General features: G+C 38.5%; 3 protein-coding genes across 3 annotated transcripts; all 3 read right to left on the reverse strand.

The window, feature by feature from the left end:
• Positions 1-222: 222 nt before the first annotated feature.
• On the reverse strand, positions 223-1,056 carry LOC120925024 (interferon lambda-3-like). Its single transcript, XM_040335925.1, has one exon. The coding sequence runs from the start codon at positions 766-768 to the stop codon at positions 235-237; it is 534 nt and encodes a 177-aa protein (XP_040191859.1). The 5' UTR covers positions 769-1,056; the 3' UTR covers positions 223-234.
• Positions 1,057-6,286: 5,230 nt separating this feature from the next.
• Positions 6,287-7,207, reverse strand: LOC120925025 (interferon lambda-3-like). The gene has a single exon (XM_040335926.1). The coding sequence runs from the start codon at positions 6,862-6,864 to the stop codon at positions 6,331-6,333; it is 534 nt and encodes a 177-aa protein (XP_040191860.1). The 5' UTR covers positions 6,865-7,207; the 3' UTR covers positions 6,287-6,330.
• Positions 7,208-14,792: 7,585 nt separating this feature from the next.
• Positions 14,793-15,937, reverse strand: LOC120925026 (interferon lambda-3-like). The gene has a single exon (XM_040335927.1). The coding sequence runs from the start codon at positions 15,451-15,453 to the stop codon at positions 14,920-14,922; it is 534 nt and encodes a 177-aa protein (XP_040191861.1). The 5' UTR covers positions 15,454-15,937; the 3' UTR covers positions 14,793-14,919.
• Positions 15,938-18,672: the final 2,735 nt, after the last annotated feature.

An 18,672-nucleotide genomic window follows, 5' to 3' on the forward strand; every position in this document is an offset into this window, starting at 1 on the left:
TCAGGAATGTACTTTATGGAAGCATTTGCTATAGGTTTTAGTAGATTAAAGATTAGTAGATACTTTTTTTTTTTTAAAGTAGTACTGTATGTCCTTCAGTAGTAAGGTATAGAAAAATATGTCTATGTTGAAAAAGTCCATCCTTTACATCTTATTCTTAATCCCGATGGTCTTCCTGGTTCTAACATGTGCATATAAAGCATTAGAAACTTATCTGTGCTTACAGTAGGGAGTTTAGTGGTTGAGAGCCCAACATGTCACATCTTCCACTCTCAGAGGGATAAGACTAAGTATTACAGCCTCCTGGACACAATCTGGAGATGCTGCCTCCTTAAAATGCTGGAGGTGATGTAGCCACAGCTTCAGCTCAGGTGAGGTGGGCTCATTGTATTCTGGAGATCCTCTACAGACCATCAGATCATCTTTCAGTTTGAGGAAAACCATAAGTGCCTGTTTTACAGATTCATCCTGAGCAGACACAGAAATATTCGTTAGAACCTCAACAGTCAGTGACACCCGCTCCAAAGTCAGGATGAGACGATCCCTCTGCGTAAGGTCACATACAGATGGTTTGTGTCTCAGCATTCTTCTGTAGCATCTCATTGCGTTGGTAGACATGTTCTTTTCATGATTGTGTTGCAGTTCCTTTAGTGTTGGTATGTCAGAAGACGTCACTGATAAATAGCGGGATTTCGGGCAGAGTCTCCTGTGCAAGCGCCCACTTACTGCAACCAGTAAAATGCTCAACACCACCAGCCTGATATCCATTTCTGTTCTGCTGGCTTGGATCTGATAATGTCTTTCTGGTTCCAGATATTTGTTCCGTTACACTGTCACTCCACAGTGCTAGTCTCTGGTTGATCTGAAGTCTTGTATCCATGATTCTTCTTTTATATTCCTGTTTTCTGGGGGAAAATGTTCTCATTTTCATGATGTTGTGAAGTTCTCTTTGGTTCAGAACTCAAGTGACATGAGAGAGGCGATAGCTGCTCTGGGAACTTCTATATCACTTTCAGTTTCCTTTCTATACAGGTAAGAAGGTAACATCAGATAGCTGGTGAGATTCTTCTACCTGTCCCACAGGAAACTCCTCCTTCCTGATACAGGACTCTCCTGTGTACGGAGGAGCCAGGTTTATCGTGGATTTTCAAGGAACTTTTACAACATATTATTGCCAACAGAAAAAAAACATACACATCTTTATAAATGTTCTGTCATACAAGTCTAAAAACATGAAAATAAGGAAGAAAATATAGGAGAGGTGTATAAACATAACATATAAAATACCAGTTTATGGATTGTGTTTAAACCAATTTTTAACCAACAACATTGAAACTTTTGTTTTATTTTTATAATTAAAAAAAAAAAATGTTGTGTCACAATAATAAGTCACAAATAATAGCATGTGGGGATAGAGATATATAAAGAGATTAAAGGTTGTGAGACTTTAATTGTCTTTCTCTTTGGCTTTCTTTATCCATACAATTGTTGCTGGTTAGTATTGCAGGAAGTATGGATGGCAGAAACAGCCAACTAGCATATCCAGAAGGAGGTCAGCATTGGTGGCCCCTGTATTTCTCTCTAATGGGCTTTACTTTAATAAAATACCTTTCCTATACGTGTACATACAGTACATTCCACACAAAGACCAGCAGGACCTTTTTAGTCCATATGAAATTTAGTCCATCTAAAAAGTATCTCAGCTAAATTAAAATTTGTAAGGAACTGGACAAAAGTTGTGTTTCTTTGTAATGAAAAGTCCTGCAGATTGATACATGTTCTATATATTTATTGGGCACTCTATTATCAGTGACAGCAGCCCAATGTGTTTTTTTTTCTGGGACAGAATTTGTAACACTAAAATCCAGTTTAAACTTTCAGGGCCAGATTCACATAGAAATGTGTTACGCTGTGGCGGCGTTACGTATCCCATTTACGTTACACCGCCGCAAGTTTACAGCGTAAGTGCTTGATTCACAAAGCACTTACCTGTAAACTTGCGGCGGCGTAGCGTAAATCCGCCTGGCGCAAGCCCGCCTAATTCAAATGGGGCGGGGGCCATTTAAATTAGGCGCATTCCCGCGCCGAACGTACTGCGCATGCTCCGTCCCTAAAATTTCCCGACGTGCATTGCGCTAAATGACGTCGCAAGGACGTCATTGGTTTAGACGTTAACGTAAATGGCGTCCAGCGCCATTCACGGACGACACAATCCATAAACTGGTATTTTATGTTATGTTTATACACCTCACCTATATTTTCTTCCTTATTTTTATGTTTTTAGACTTGTATGACGGAACATTTATAAAGATGTGTATGTTTTTTTTCTGTTGGCAATAATATGTTGTAAAGTTCCTTGAAAATCCACAATAAACCTGGCTCCTCCGTACACACTCCCCAGCATGCACAGCGAGGACAAACCCTTGTGATTGGCTGCTGGGAAGAACACCCAAACCTCGACTCCACTGCTGCCACCTGCAGTACCAGGGCTGGAAGAACACCCCGATACAGCAGAATGACCCACAGCACAGCCAAGCTGAGACAGATGCCCTATTCTCACACCTAAAAATCAGGATCAGAGTCTAACTATACTCTGATCTATACTTAAATTTGACTAGCACCAGTACTATAAAGTACATGGGCACAACACATGGATCTCTAAAGTTACTCTGTGTAAACCCAAAGCTATGTATGATTTGATCGCATCCTGTTTATATACAGTTCAGGTCATATGATCAACTCCCCATCAGGTCAAATGGCAGCATTCTTAAAGTTTCCATGATGCAAGTTTATTTTTTCATTACCAGTACAGGATAAATTCCATACCGATGGTAACTCATTTCAGCTGATCTTCACCTTAGTTGTAGCAAGATATGGTTGAATCCCCTAATCTTATATACCCACCTACCAAGGCAGTGGCATCTTAAGAGCATTATAGGCCCCCGGGCAATACAGTGCACTGGGGCCCTGTCTGCACAATCGTGCACGAGAATTTACTGACAAAAATCATGAAATTTACTGGCAGAACCACATTTTTTTTACTGGCACTGCAAAAAAAGTACCTAAAATTACAGTTTTACTAATTTCTTCATTGACATGAAGGCTAGGTTACTATAACCCAGCCTTCTCAGAGTTTCCTCTTACATCAGAGTCTGCAGGATTCCCCCTTGTGAAAGGGAACTCTTATGTAAAGGGGAACGCTGCAGATCATGATGTAAGGGGGGAACTCTGATGTGGAGGGGGACTCTGGTGACCAGAGACTACCTTATATCAGAGTTCACTGCTTTCTCTTTACATCAGAGTTCCCACTTACATCAGGGTCCTTGCACTGTAAGGGGGAATCCTGCAGACTCTGATGTAAAGGGGAACACCAGGAACTCTGATGTGTGGGGCACTCTGGTGACCAGAGACCACCTTCCGTAGAGTAAATACACTAAGGTAAGGGGTGGTCACTAATATTTTTGTATTCACTCCCCCCTTACATCAGCAACCACCCGCCCCTTAGACTGGCCTGGCGGCGCTATCACTGACCTCCTCTCAGGTGCAACATGCACGGCTCAGTCAGATGGCTCCAGCATGGCTGCTCTGGTTTTATCCTACTGTCTCCTCATGTCTGACTTCTCCCATGACCCCCATCCCGGAGGCGCTCCCACTCTTGACTCCTCTTCAGACTCTTCCTCAGAGACTGTAGACATGATACAGTTCTACAGTTCTGACCCGCTGCTCTCCACCATTTTTTACTGGGGTTGCTGGGCAGCCGATGGGGGGGCCCCCCAGGCAAAGGGGGGCCCCCGGGCAACTTCCCAGCGTGCCCAATGGAAAAGACAGCCCTGTACCAAGGTAGGCAAGAGAAGGGTAATGGTAATACATGAACTGGATTACCAATAGGCTCTATAAATCACAAAAATCGAAAAACCATATACTGTAGATGCAACATTGCATATGAAGGGAAGTTTTAAGAAAAGAAAAAGAAAAGTAGCCACATTAGTTGTGAAGGTCAATGTCTTATCTACAGTTAATACCTAGAGGCATTCCAATCTCAAGCCTAAAGATTCTAAATACTTCACACCAAAGTATACAGTGGTGTAAATCACCCCAATGTACAGAACCATCAGTATGCTCAATAAAATGGAAAGATAAAAAATATATTTTCTCCATCCCACATATTGAAATCTGCACTGTGAACAGGAAAAAATGTAAAACATGTTCTTAGAGTTACAACTTAAGCACTGATGGATACAGCCAATCAACAGCCAATACAGATTGTACCATTCTGATTTCTGTATGAACTTTACAATAGCAACATGTATTGAGCCCACATTTGAAAGACCCCTTCAACCTTCCAAGTCCAAGTATCAGACTTAATTATGATATCAAAAAGGCTGAATGAAAGAAGGGATCCCAAGGTAAGTGTCCTCTTAGAAGAGAAACGACAACCTACTTATAAAATGGTATGCAGTATAATTTGTTTAATATGAGTTTAATACTCAGTGGAAAAGATGGTCTCAAATATATTTTTGCCAGACAATCATTAGTTGTTACTTTCACCCCAAAAAAACTCCCTGCTTTTCCTCCTGTAAATTTGATTAGCTACATTCAGAGTACACTGTAAATATTTTCTCTGTCTTAAGCTGAATACACATTATACAATTTTCTTTAGATTTTTTCCTTTAGATTTACCAAAACCATATAATATGAGGCCTTGCGCTACATGGTTTTGGTAAATTCAAAGGAAATCAAACAACAAAAGTTCTATAGTGTGTTTCCAGCTTTAATCATTCTATAATGACCTCAGTTTCTGTACCAAGGGACTTATTATTCAAACTATTCCTTCTAGCTAATGTAAGTTTACCCACTGGCACAGCTTTAATAGTACAACTTGTAGTAGGCAATGTTGTTTTTCTCCCCTTTGTTCATATGCAATGTTGCCTGTGTATAATACCTGGGAAGCAGTTTTTGTATATGTTGATTTTTTTTCAGGATACTATTGGTAATCCGGTTTTGATATTGCCATTACCCTCTTCTTGCTTACCTTGGTGGGTAGGTATATAAAGATAGAAGGATCTATCCCTACTTTTCCAAAATACAAAGCATTCCTCTAGAATTCATATCTAGAATGTTTTGTTCTGTTATATAGTAAACTGTGTTATACATCATCTAATTAGAAGCCCTTTTCTTTTCTTTCTCTCTACAGAGCCAACACTTGCACAAATAGTGTACAGAAAGTTACACAAAAACACAAACTTCTAAAATAAAGATTAAACACAACTGTCTGTAAAATACTTTGCTACTTTCAATTTATTATTTGCACAAGTGTGTGTATATACATTTATCACTGAAATAAATTAAAAACATTTTTGTTTAACATAATGAATTTCAGATGAATTACTGATACAATAAATAAAATAAAAATTAAATAATATTAAATACTTATGGGTCAAAATGAAATATAAAAACAAACGTAAAGACAATTCCCCTTTCACAACTATTATATTCCTATAAACTGCCTGTATCATACTTACATATTTTTTGCAATGTATGTTTGTGTGTGTGTATATATATATATATATATATATATATATATATATATATATATATATATATATATATATATATATATATATATATATATATATATATATATATATATATGTACAGTATATAGATTTATCGCTAAAATAAAATAAAACATTTCTTTTAACATACATCAATTACAGATATAGTGTATTCTCCAGGGAGCTAGAAACTTGTGAAATACATATTCTTAATAACTTATGTAATATAAATAATACATAAATAACATTACAAACTTACAGGTTAAAACATTGATATAAACCTATATGACAAGATAAAATAATATGAAATAAATAATATTAAATAATTATAGGTTAAAAAATAATTATAAGCACATATGACAAAAAACAAATCCTTTTTACTACTACTACTTTCTACACAGAATTTGTGCTATGTAGAGAGTAGGTCAGTCATTTATGGGTTGATGAGGAATCTTGTCTGCTAAACAATTTGGTCCATAAGTTTGAGGTTACGAAATCCCTTGTAGGATAGGATAGAGGATAAATCCTGTAGTTGCAACCTTCAGGAATGTACTTTATGGAAGCATTTGCTATAGGTTTTAGTAGATTAAAGATTGGTAGATACTTTTTTTTTTTAAAGTAGTACTGTATGTCCTTCAGTAGTAAGGTATAGAAAAATATGTTTATGTTGAAAACGTCCATCCTTTACGTCTTATTCTTAATCCTGATTGTTTTTTCTGGTTCTAACATGTTCAGATAAAGCATTAGAAACTTATCTGTGCTTACAGTAGGGAGTTTAGTGGTTGAGAGCCCAACATGTCACATCTTCCACTCTCAGAGGGATAAGACTAAGTATTACAGCCTCCTGGACACAATCTGGAGATGCTGCCTCCTTAAAATGCTGGAGGTGATGTAGCCACAGCTTCAGCTCGGGTGAGGTGGGCTCATTGTATTCTGGAGATCCTCTACAGACCATCAGATCATCTTTCAGTTTGAGGAAAACCATAAGTGTCTGTTTTACAGATTCATTCTGAGCAGACACAGAAATATTCGTTAGAACCTCAACTGTTAGTGACACCCGCTCCAGGGTCAGGATGAGACGATCCCTCTGCGTAAGGTCACATACAGATGGTTTGTGTCTCAGCATTCTTCTGTAGCATCTCATTGCGTTGGTAGACATGTTCTTCTCATGATCGTGTTGCAGCTCCTTTAGTGTTGTTATGTCAGAAGACGTCACTGATAAATAGCGGGATTTCGGGCAGAGTCTCCTGTGCAAGCGCCCACTTACTGCAACCAGTAAAATGCTCAACACCACCAGCCTGATATCCATTTCTGTTCTGCTGGCTTGGATCTGACAATGTATTTCTGGTTCCAGATATTTGTTCCGTTACACTGTCACTCCACAGTGCTAGTCTCTGGTTGATCTGAAGTCTTGTATCCATGATTCTTCTTTTATATTCCTGTTTTGTGGGGAAAAATGTCCTCATTTTCATGATGTTGTGAAGTTCTCTTCCGTTCAGAACTCAAGTGACATGAGAGAGGCGATAGCTGCTCTGGGAACTTCTATATCACTTTCAGTTTCCTTTCTATACAGGTAAGAAGGTAACATCAGATAGCTGGTGAGATTCTTCTACCTGTCCCACAGGAAACTCCTCCTTCCTGATACAGGACTCTCCTGTGTATGGAGGAGCCAAGTTTATCGTGGATTTTCAAGGAACTGTTACAATGTATTATTCCCAACAGGAAAAAAATTTAACACATCTTTATAAATGTTCTGTCATACAAGTCTAAAAACATGAAAATAAGGAAGAAAATATAGGAGAGGTGTATAAACATAACATATAAAATACCAGTTTATGGATTGTGTTTAAACCAATTTTTAACCAACAACATTGACATTTTTGTTTTATTTTTATAATAAAAAAATAAAAATGTTGTGTCACAATAATAAGTCACAAATAATAGCATGTGGGGATAGAGATATATAAAGAGATTAAAGGTTGTGAGACTTTAATTGTCTTTCTCTTTGGCTTTCTTTATCCATACAATTGTTGCTGGTTAGTATTGCAGGAAGTATGGATGGCAGAAACAGACAACTAGCATATCCAGAAGGAGGTCAGTATTAGTGGCCCCTGTATTTCTCTCTAATGGGCTTTACTTTAATAAAATACCTTTCCTATACGTGTACATACAGTACACTCCACACAAAGACCAGCAGGACCTTTTTAGTCCATATGAAATTTAGTCCATATAAAAAGTATCTCAGCTAAATTAAAATTTGTAAGGAACTGGACAAAAGTTGTGTTTTTTTGTAATGAAAAGCCCTGCAGATTGATACATGTTCTATATATTTATTGGGCACTCTTATTATCAGTGACAGCAGCCCAATGTGTTTTTTTTCTGGGACAGAATTTGTAACACTAAAATCCAGTTTAAACATTCAAATCCTACACTAAATCCTAATCCTAATCTTAGGTCACTCTGAATCTTTTGATAATAATATACCGTATACAGTAGATGATGATATATTAAAGTGGAGTTTCATCCAACTATACAACTAGGTCTTAAATTAAAGACCACTCCACCCCCCCTCATTTTTGGATATTTATATATTTTTTTCTTACCTTTTTTGAAGTACAGACATGTACTTCTGTCCCTACCTACGTTATTTTCTCTTCAGTCTCGAGCCCTCCTCATCCCCCTGCTGCTTTTTGGGACGAAGATGATGCGCCATTCAGAAAGTTCCATACGACTTGTGCATCATTCGCAGTAAAAAAAACAGCTGTGAAGCCTGAAGGCTCCACTGCCGGTTTCCCTTAGTTGCAATGGTTGCGCTTGCAGCCGAGTCCATGGACAAATCAGCTTTGGAGGGGCGACATCGTGAACCCCCGTTATACTCACCTGACCCCTCGAAAGTCCTGCGCGCGTCCACGTGATCCTCTTCGGTTCCCAGCCTGGCCGTTGATTGGCTAGGCTGGACGAATTGATAGCAGCGCAGCCATTGGCTACTTGAAAAATGTTTTACCAGCTTTTCCTTTGTTTGTACCACTTACTTTGCCAGTTTTTTGTTGCCCTTTCCCGACTGAGACGTGTTGCTGCCCGACCTGCCGCCGCAGTTCTACAGCGGCAGATCGGCTCCCCTGCGCGAGAGCCCGTACAATAACGTTGGGTCTCTCTGCGGCCACTAGGGGCGCGTGCGTTTTTATAGTAATCCAATGCATTTTTATAGCACTGATCGCTATTAAAATGCCAATGGTCCCAAAAATGTGTCAAAAGTGTCCGAAGTGTCCACCATAATGTCGAAGTACCGAAAAAAATTGCTGATCGCCACCATTACTAGTAAAAAAAAAATATTAATAAAAATGCCATAAAACTACCCCCTATTTGTAAACGCTATAACTTTTGCCCAAACCAATCAATAAACATTTATTGCGATTTTTTTTATGAAAAATATGTAGAAGAATACGTATCGGTCTAAACTGAGGAAAATTTTTTTTTTTTTATATTTTTGGGGATATTTATTATGGTAAAATATCATTTTTTTTCAAAATTGTCGCTCTATTTTTGTTTATAGCACAAAAACTAAAAACCGCAGAGGTGATCAAATACCACCAAAAGAAAGCTCTATTTGTGGGAAAAAAAGGACGCCAATTTTGTTTGGGAGCCACGTCGCACGACCGCGCAATTGTCAGTTAAAGCGTCACAGTGCCGAATCGCAAAAAGTGCTCTGGTCTTTGACCAGCAATATGGTCTGGGGGTTACGTGGTTAATACATAAGATATGTTTTCTTTTTTTTTTTTTTGTGAGTAAAATATGTGTTTAGGAGATTTGCAAATAATTTCATCCTGTTTTTATGTAGATTTTACACAGTGCTCTTTTGCTGTGCTAATAAACCCAGCCGGGTAAAAACAATAAAACCTGTGGTGAGGAGAGTAAAGTTGAAAGGAGAAAGAATAACAGATTCAGGCGTAATGATAGGAAACAGTCCTGCTCCCAAACGTAACACTTCTCTGCGCCACTCCTCCCGGAGTGGGTCTAGTGTACCCGGACAGGCCTCTCTCACTGACCTGGCAGCCAGAGTATCACTCGGACAATGATAGGAATAAGTCTCTGCCACAGACCCTCCTCGGTGAACTTGAACTTGGGAGAAAGTCTCTGCCACAGACCCCTCTCAATGAGCCTCAGAAGATACCTCTGCCACAGGTCCCCTCTGGGTTGGATTATTGGAGATATTTAAGGAGGCATCCTCTTCGCTATATCCTACCAATTACTCTTCCATACTTACCAATTTTAGGGCCCATATTCCTTGGCACCTCCATTTACTTATAGATATCCCCCATGTATGTAAACACATACACAGCCTCAGAATTGTAATACATATCATTCTGTTGCAGGTCATCCCTTTCCCTTTCTCCGTTGTGTTTCCCTCCCCCTCCCCCCTTGTTGGTCCATTCCACACTGGTTCCACTTTTAAGGGGTGACCCCTGTTGTGTAAAATGGGGTTCCCCGGTGTGGACGCATGTGTATGATATCCGGGGATTGGACCAGCCCTGGAGGAACCATCGGACACCCCTATCAATATTGAGCTACCACATCGAGACCTTTTTTTACAATTCCTCCAATGGTAAATAATACATTTAAATACTTCCTTATACTGTATAGGTATATTATCATGTCCCCTTCTTTCCCTTTTTCTACCCCTCTCTCCTTTATTTAAAGGTTTTTCTATATGAATGTAATGGTGGGTGCTTTTATAGGGTTACTTACTACTTTTTTTAAACAAAAAATTTAAATTAAAGATTATGAGATGTTTAATCTATTATGTTCCCTTCCAGTCACAACATTAAAAACCTCTGAAGAAGACCAGTAGGGTCGAAACGCGTTAGGAACAGTTTATACTGCAACATATCTTATCAGCCGTATAAATGTAATGTTGTGTACTGTTCAATACAATACATGTAAATCATGTCTCTTTGTTATGCCGCAACCCATTTTCTATCATGCAACCCATTTTTGTCCAACCCTTTTGATAAAAGAACTTTTATATATGTGAATAAATACTATATTTTTTACTACATTGAAATCATTTTTTTCTACCTGAGCTTGCCAAAAAAAAACAATTGGGAAAATTTCTCGATTGGATTATTGGAGATATGCCTCCTTACTTGAGTTACGTCTGGATCTCCTTCAACTTGTCGCCCAGGTACCAACTGACAGGTGACCAGTCCCGCAGTGTCCGGCCACCCGCTACATGGTTTTGGTAAATTCAAAAGAAATCAAACAACAAAAGTTGTATAGTGTGTTTCCAGCTTTAATCATTCTATAATGACCTCAGTTTCTGTACCAAGGGACTTATTATCCAAACTATTCCTTCTAGCTAATGTAAGTTCACCCACTGGCACAGCTTTAATAGTTCAGTAGTTTGAGGTTGACAACTGGTAGTAGGCAATGTTGTTTTTTCCCCTTTTGTTCATATGCAATGTTGCCTGTGTATAATACCTGGGAAGCAGTTTTTTTGTATATTTTTTTTCAGGATACTATTGGTAATCCGGTTTTGATATTGCCATTGCCCTCTTCTTGCTTACCTTGGTGGGTAGGTATATAAAGATAGAAGGATCTATCCCTACTTTTGATTTCCAAAATCCAAAGCATTCCTCTTGTGAGTATCTGGAATGTTTTGTTCTGTTATATAGTAAACTATGTTATACATCATCTAATTAGAAGCCATTTTCTTTTCTTTCTCTCTACAGAGCCAACACTTGCACAAATAGTGTACAGAAAGTTACACAAAAACACAAACTTCTAAAATAAAGATTAAAAACAACTGTCTGTAAAATACTTTGCTACTTTCAATTTATTATTTGCACAAGTGTGTATATACATCTATCACTGAAAAAAATGAAAAACATTTTTGTTTAACATAATGAATTTCAGATGAATTACTGATACAATAAATTAAATAAAAATTAAATAATATTAAATACTTATGGGTCAAAATGAAATATAAAAACAAGTGCCAAAAAGGAGCATAAATGTGCATTATTTGCAGATGACCTTTTATTGTTTTTAACTGATCCAGACACATCCATACCAGAATTATATTCTCTTTTAGACAAATTCTCTATGGTTTCAGGTCTAACTGTGAATGTGGCCAAATCTAGGGCCCTCAATGTTTCTCTTTCTGAATCCATGGTTTCTTTACTGAAGAAAGATTATGGATTCAAATGGGACACCTCTATCAAATACCTGGGTATCTATTTGACCCCCAACATCCAAAATTTGTATTTGGCCAATTATCCCCCTATGTATAGAAAACTTGAGAAAGATTTGAAAGATTGGGGTACTCAGAATATAGGTTGGATTGGTAGAATTAACTCGGTAAAGATGACTCTTCTCCCTAGGCTTTTGTATCTTTTTAGATCATTACCCATACCGATAATTAAAAGTCATCTAAAATCTTTTCAAGGAAAGATTACCAAGTTTATTTGGAACAATAAGGGTCCACGCCTTCCATCTCGCACTCTCTATAACTTACCTGAACAGGGTGGTCTGGGGGTACCCAACTTATTATGGTATTATCAATCAGCGAGATTGGCACAATTATCGGAAACCTTTCTTAAACATGAACGCCCTGACTGGTTAGATATAGAAGAGCAGGCGACCCCGAATCTAACGATAGAGGAGTTGATGTGGAGTCCTACCAAAAACAGGCCTTCTATATTATCTCCGACTCTTTCTCAAACCTTAGTTTTATGGGATTCACTTAAAAACAATCCCTCTCTAATTTCTAAAGGCAGGCCTTTATCAAGCGTTTTTCTAGACCCACTCTTTGTTTCTAAAATTGATATAGATTCTTTCAAATGGTGGCATGATAAAGGGTTGTATCGTATAGGTCGTTTTTTTTCACGATCAGGTCCACTTCCTGAGAAACACTTCATAGCCAAGCTAGATCTTCCTGTTTCAGAAAAACTAAGATTTTCCCAACTACATGATTATGCACAAAGTCTATGGGATAGTGACTCGATCTCTGGATTATTGACACCTTATGAAAGTAATTGTGATCAGGGTTTGATCAGGAAGGGAAATATTTCAATCATATATCAATCTCTTGCTAATAATTGTACCAAATTACCTCATATGTTGGCCTGGGAAAAGGAACTTAATAACACTTGGGATTTATCTGACTGGTGTAATAACTATACTAGATCCATTAAAGGATATGTGAATATATCCCTTGTAGAGGCTAATGTAAAAATTTATACTAGGTGGTATCTAGTTCCTGTTAAACTGGCTTCCATGTATCCGTCAACCTCGCCCCTATGCTTTAGAGGTTGTCAGGGACTGGGGTCTATGGTACATATATGGTGGAAATGTCCCAAAATACGGGGATACTGGAATAAGGTGTTTAACATAATAAGACGAGTCACAGGATGTAACTTACATCAATCCCCCACTATTGCTTTACTTAACGGAATGTTACCCCAGACCTCCAAGGTTACTAGAAAACTCATCCAATACATTCTGACGGGTGCCAGGATCACAATTGCAGCTGCGTGGAAAAAAACTACTGTCTCCATCAGGTATATGAAACGAAAGGTTACATGGATCATGGAACAAGAAAAGAGGGTTTGTTCCATGTTGGATATGTCTACTCTTTTCCATGAAATATGGGAACCTTGGATGCAATTTATGGGAATATCTTTTACCCCGTGAGGCTGTGAAGACATTTATACCCTGAAGATGATGGTGTTCATTGGCAGGCAGGCTGCCATATCTTTTTCTTTTTCTCTTTTCTCTTCCTTTCTTTGATTTTTCTGTGTTTATTTCTCGTTGTCTTATCTATGAGGATAGAATACTCACTATTTCTCATTCTCAGGGTGTTAGGTTTAGGTAAGAAAAAAAAAGAATATAAAAGAATATATTATAAACATTTGTATTTACCTATGTTTAGGTTTTTAAAGGATTACACCAAACTTTTGGGGATATTAGGTTTGAGGAGGGTTTAGAGAATATACCCGGTGGGTTTTAATAAAAACTATTAGAGGGAGGGAGGGGGGATTGAAGGGGTTGCTTGATCTCTTGGACACAGGCAGTTCCCATTGGGGGTGTCGGAGAGGTTATTGTTCTCCAGAAATCCTATCCTTTATTTGTTCCGTGAACTTAGGTCTAGTACACACATGGGGATCTTTTTTTTTTTTTTATTTATATATAATTTATTGTGTGGTAATGATAGCCCTAAGGGATCATATAGCATATTAAATTGTTATTTTATTTAATTATATATTATTAGTTACACCTAATTTTTCTCCGTTGCTTATATGAACTGTCTTAATCTCACCATATGGTGAAGGACATGAGAAATGGATAGATGTGATGGACAGTTACTATGACAGGAATGTCTAATATGTGAAGTAATGTACTTGCTTTACTGTTTTCTGTATATTATTGATTTGTATACTGCTGATATTATACAAATGTATGTACTTTTATTGAAAATAAACTTAAAATTGAATGAAAAAAAAAACAAAAAACAAAAAAAACAAACGTAAAGACAATTCCCCTTTCACAACTATTATATTCCTATAAACTGCCTGTATCAAACTTACATATTTTTTGCAATGTATGTGTGTGTGTGTATATATATATATATATATATATATATATATATATATATATATATATATATATATATATATATATATGTACAGTATATAGATCGCTAAAATGAAATGAAATAAAATAAAAAATGTCTTTTAACATAAATCAATTACAGATATAGTGTATCCTCCAGGGAGCTAGAAACTTGTGAAATACATATTCTTAATAACTTATGTAATATAAATAATACATAAATAACATTACAAACTTACAGGTTAAAACATTGATATAAACATATATGACAAGAAAAAATAATATTAAATAAATTATATTAAATAATTATAGGTTAAAAAATAATTATAAGCACATATGACAAAAAACAAATCCTTTTTACTACTACTACTCTCTACACAGAATTTGTGCTATGTAGAGAGTAGGTCAGTCATTTATGGGTTGATGAGGAATCTTGTCTGCTAAACAATTTGGTCCATAAGTTTGAGGTTACGAAATCCCTTGTAGGATAGGATAGAGGATAAATCCTGTAGTTGCAACTTTCAGGAATGTACTTTATGGAAGCATTTGCTATAGGTTTTAGTAGATTAAAGATAAGTAGATATATATTTTTTTTAAAGTAGTACTGTATGTCCTTCAGTAGTAAGGTATAGAAAAATATGTCTATGTTGAAAAAGTCCATCCTTTACGTCTTATTCTTAATCCTGATGGTCTTCCTGGTTCTAACATGTTCATATAAAGCATTAGATACTTATCTGTGCTTACAGTAGGGAGTTTAGTGGTTGAGAGCCCAACATGTCACATCTTCCACTCTCAGAGGGATAAGACTAAGTATTACAGCCTCCTGGACACAATCTGGAGATGCTGCCTCCTTAAAATGTTGGAGGTGATGTAGCCACAGCTTCAGCTCGGGTGAGGTGGGCTCATTGTATTCTGGAGATCCTCTACAGACCAGCAGATCATCTTTCAGTTTGAGGAAAACCATAAGTGCCTGTTTTACAGATTCATCCTGAGCAGACACAGAAATATTCGTTAGAACCTCAACTGTTAGTGACACCCGCTCCAGGGTCAGGATGAGACGATCCCTCTGCGTAAGGTCACATACAGATGGTTTGTGTCTCAGCATTCTTCTGTAGCATCTCATTGCGTTGGTAGACATGTTCTTTTCATGATCGTGTTGCAGCTCCTTTAGTGTTGTTATGTCAGAAGACGTCACTGATAAATAGCGGGATTTCGGGCAGAGTCTCCTGTGCAAGCGCCCACTTACTGCAACCAGTAAAATGCTCAACACCACCAGCCTGATATCCATTTCTGTTCTGCTGGCTTGGATCTGACAATGTCTTTCTGGTTCCAGATATTTGTTCCGTTACACTGTCACTCCACAGTGCTAGTCTCTGGTTGATCTGAAGTCTTGTATCCATGATTCTTCTTTTATATTCCTGTTTTCTGGGGGAAAATGTCCTCATTTTCATGATGTTGTGAAGTTCTCTTCCGTTCAGAACTCAAGTGACATGAGAGAGGCGATAGCTGCTCTGGGAACTTCTATATCACTTTCAGTTTCCTTTCTATACAGGTAAGAAGGTAACATCAGATAGCTGGTGAGATTCTTCTACCTGTCCCACAGGAAACTCCTCCTTCCTGATACAGGACTCTCCTGTGTACGGAGGAGCCAGGTTTATCATGGATTTTCAAAGAACTTTTACAACATATTATTGCCAACAGAAAAAAAACATAACACATCTTTATAAATGTTCTGTCATACAAGTCTAAAAACATGAAAATAAGGAAGAAAATATAGGGGAGGTGTATACACATAACATATACAATACCAGTTTAGGGATTGTGTTTAAATCATTTTTTAACCAACAACATTGAAACTTTTGTTTTATTTTTATAATTAAAAAATAAATAAATGTTGTGTCACAATAATAAGTCACAAATAATAGCATGTGGGGATGGAGATATATAAAGAGATTAAAGGTTATGAGACTTTAATTGTCTTTCTCTTTGGCTTTCTTTATCCATACAATTGTTGCTGGTTAGTATTGCAGGAAGTATGGATGGCAGAAACAGCCAACTAGCATATCCAGAAGGAGGTCAGCATTGGTGGCCCCTGTATTTCTCTCTAATGGGCTTTACTTTAATAAAATACCTTTCCTATACGTGTACATACAGTACACTCCACACAAAGACCAGCAGGACCTTTTTAGTCCATATGAAATTTAGACCATATAAAAAGTATCTCAGCCAAATTAAAATTTGTAAGGAACTGGACAAAAGTTGTTTTTCTTTGTAATGAAAAGTCCTGCAGATTGATACATGTTCTATATATTTATTGGGCACTCTATTATCAGTGACAGCAGCCCAATGTGTTTTTTTTCTGGGACAGAATTTGTAACACTAAAATCCAGTTTAAACATTCAAAGTTTACTAGCTTGTTGCTACACTAAATCCTAATCCTAATCTTAGGTCACTCTGAATCTTTTGATAATAATATACCGTATACAGTGGATGATGATATATTAAAGTGGAGTTTCACCCAACTATACAACTAGGTCTTAAATTAAAGACCACTCCACCCCCCCTCATTTTTGGATATTTATATATTTTTTCTTACCTTTTTTGAAGTACAGACGTGTACTTCTGTCCCTATCTACGTTATTTTCTCTTCTGTCTCGAGCCCTTCTCATCCCCCTGCTGCCTTCTGGGACGAAGACGATGGGCCATTCAGAAAGTTCCATACGACTTGCGCATCATGCGCAGTAAAAAAATGGCTGTGAAGCCTGAAGGCTCCACTGCCGGTTTCCCTAAGGCCCCGTACACACGACCGGATCTGTCCGCTGAAACTGGTCCGACGGACCAGTTTCAGCAGACATGTTCGGTCGTGTGTAGGCCCGACCGGACAATTGTCCGGCAGATCGGACAGTTTCCAGCGGACAAAAATTTCTTAGCATGCTAAGAAATCTATCCGCTGGAAACCTGTCCGTCGGACGTGTTCGGTCGTCTGTACAGACTCACCGGACATGTCCGATCGGCCGCTATCCCTCGCATGCGTCGTACTGATTCGACGCATGCGTGGAAGCTTTGAACTTCCAGGGCCGCCCACGTCGCCGCGTCATCGTCGCCGCGACGGCGCGGCCACGTCCCCGCGTATTGTTTACGCGCGGATTTCTGTCTGATGGTGTGTACAACCATCAGACAGAAATCTCCGGGCGGACATGTCCGCTGAAAACGGTCCGGCGGACCGTTTTCAGCGGACTGTCCGTCCGTGTGTACGAGGCCTTAGTTGCAATGGTGACGCTTGCACCCAAGTCCATGGACAAATCGGCTTTGGAGGGCCGACATCGTGTCTCCCTGGACAGGTAGGTGTCCTTGTTAAAATTTAGCAGCTATAGTATTTGTAGCTGCTGACTTTAAAAAAAAAATGTTGGAGGCTGGGGCTCTGCCCTAATTGCAGTTTGAGGAACATTATTCTGAAGTTGATGGACAATTTTTAGATGCAGCAGATTTGCAAATAATTTCATTCTGTTTTTATGTAGATTTTACACAGCGTTCCAACTTTTATGGAGTTAGGGTTGTTTATCTTTTCTATGTTGCTGCTCAGAATTTGGGAAGGGGGGGGGGGGGTCCAGTCATAATTATCTGCATATACTGAACGCTACCACATTTTTATAATTATTTTTATACTGACAGTTGGTAGTTTGTACTCACTTTACCTAGAAGATCAAGGCTTTCCATTAATATTGGTCATTTACAACCAACCAGCCGCTTGTCTCGGCTCCTCAGCCGAATTATACCGAGCCGAGTGCAGAGTACACTCGGCTCGGTATAATTCGGCGGCACCCGGGAACAGCAGTATCGGCGTATATCACGCACCCACGATTTCCCCCTGATTTTAAGGGGGAAAAAATGTGCGGTATACGCCGATAAATACGGTAATTGCTTTTTTTTAAATGTATCTAAATGCATTACATGTGTAGCATTACCCCTAGTGGAGCTTCTGGATTTTTGGGCGGCGTGTTACCTCGTGGCTCCTCCGAATTCTCTAGGGGCGAGTGATGCGTATGTGCATAAACAGAAGTAAAGGAATGTCCAAGACAGGTGCTCTTTTTCTGTGCTATTTATTACCCAGCCGGGTAAAAACAATAAAACCTGTGGTGAGGAGAGTAAAGTTGAAAGGAGAAAGAATAACAGATTCAGGCGTAATGATAGGAAACAGTCCTGCTCCCAAACGTAACACTTCTCTGCGCCACTCCCGCCGGAGTGGGTTCAGTGTACCCGGACAGGCCTCTCTCACTGACCTGGCAGCCTGAGTATCACTCGGACAATGATAGGAATAAGTCTCTGCCACAGACCCTCCTCGGTGAACTTGAACTTGGGAGAAAGTCTCTGCCACAGACCCCTCTCAATGAGCCTCAGAAGATACCTCTGCCACAGGTCCCCTCTGGGTTGGATTATTGGAGATATGCCTCCTTACTTGAGTTACGTCTGGATCTCCTTCAACCTGTTGCCCAGGTACCGACTGACA

Source organism: Rana temporaria, chromosome 1, assembly GCF_905171775.1.
Source record: "Rana temporaria chromosome 1, aRanTem1.1, whole genome shotgun sequence".
Taxonomy (NCBI): Eukaryota; Metazoa; Chordata; class Amphibia; order Anura; family Ranidae; genus Rana; species Rana temporaria.

Excerpts from the sequence above, each read along its gene's own strand:
- LOC120925024 (XM_040335925.1), bottom strand. The coding sequence starts at position 768 with ATGGATATCAGGCTGGTGGTGTTGAGCATTTTACTGGTTGCAGTAAGT.
- LOC120925025 (XM_040335926.1), bottom strand. The coding sequence starts at position 6,864 with ATGGATATCAGGCTGGTGGTGTTGAGCATTTTACTGGTTGCAGTAAGT.
- LOC120925026 (XM_040335927.1), bottom strand. The coding sequence starts at position 15,453 with ATGGATATCAGGCTGGTGGTGTTGAGCATTTTACTGGTTGCAGTAAGT.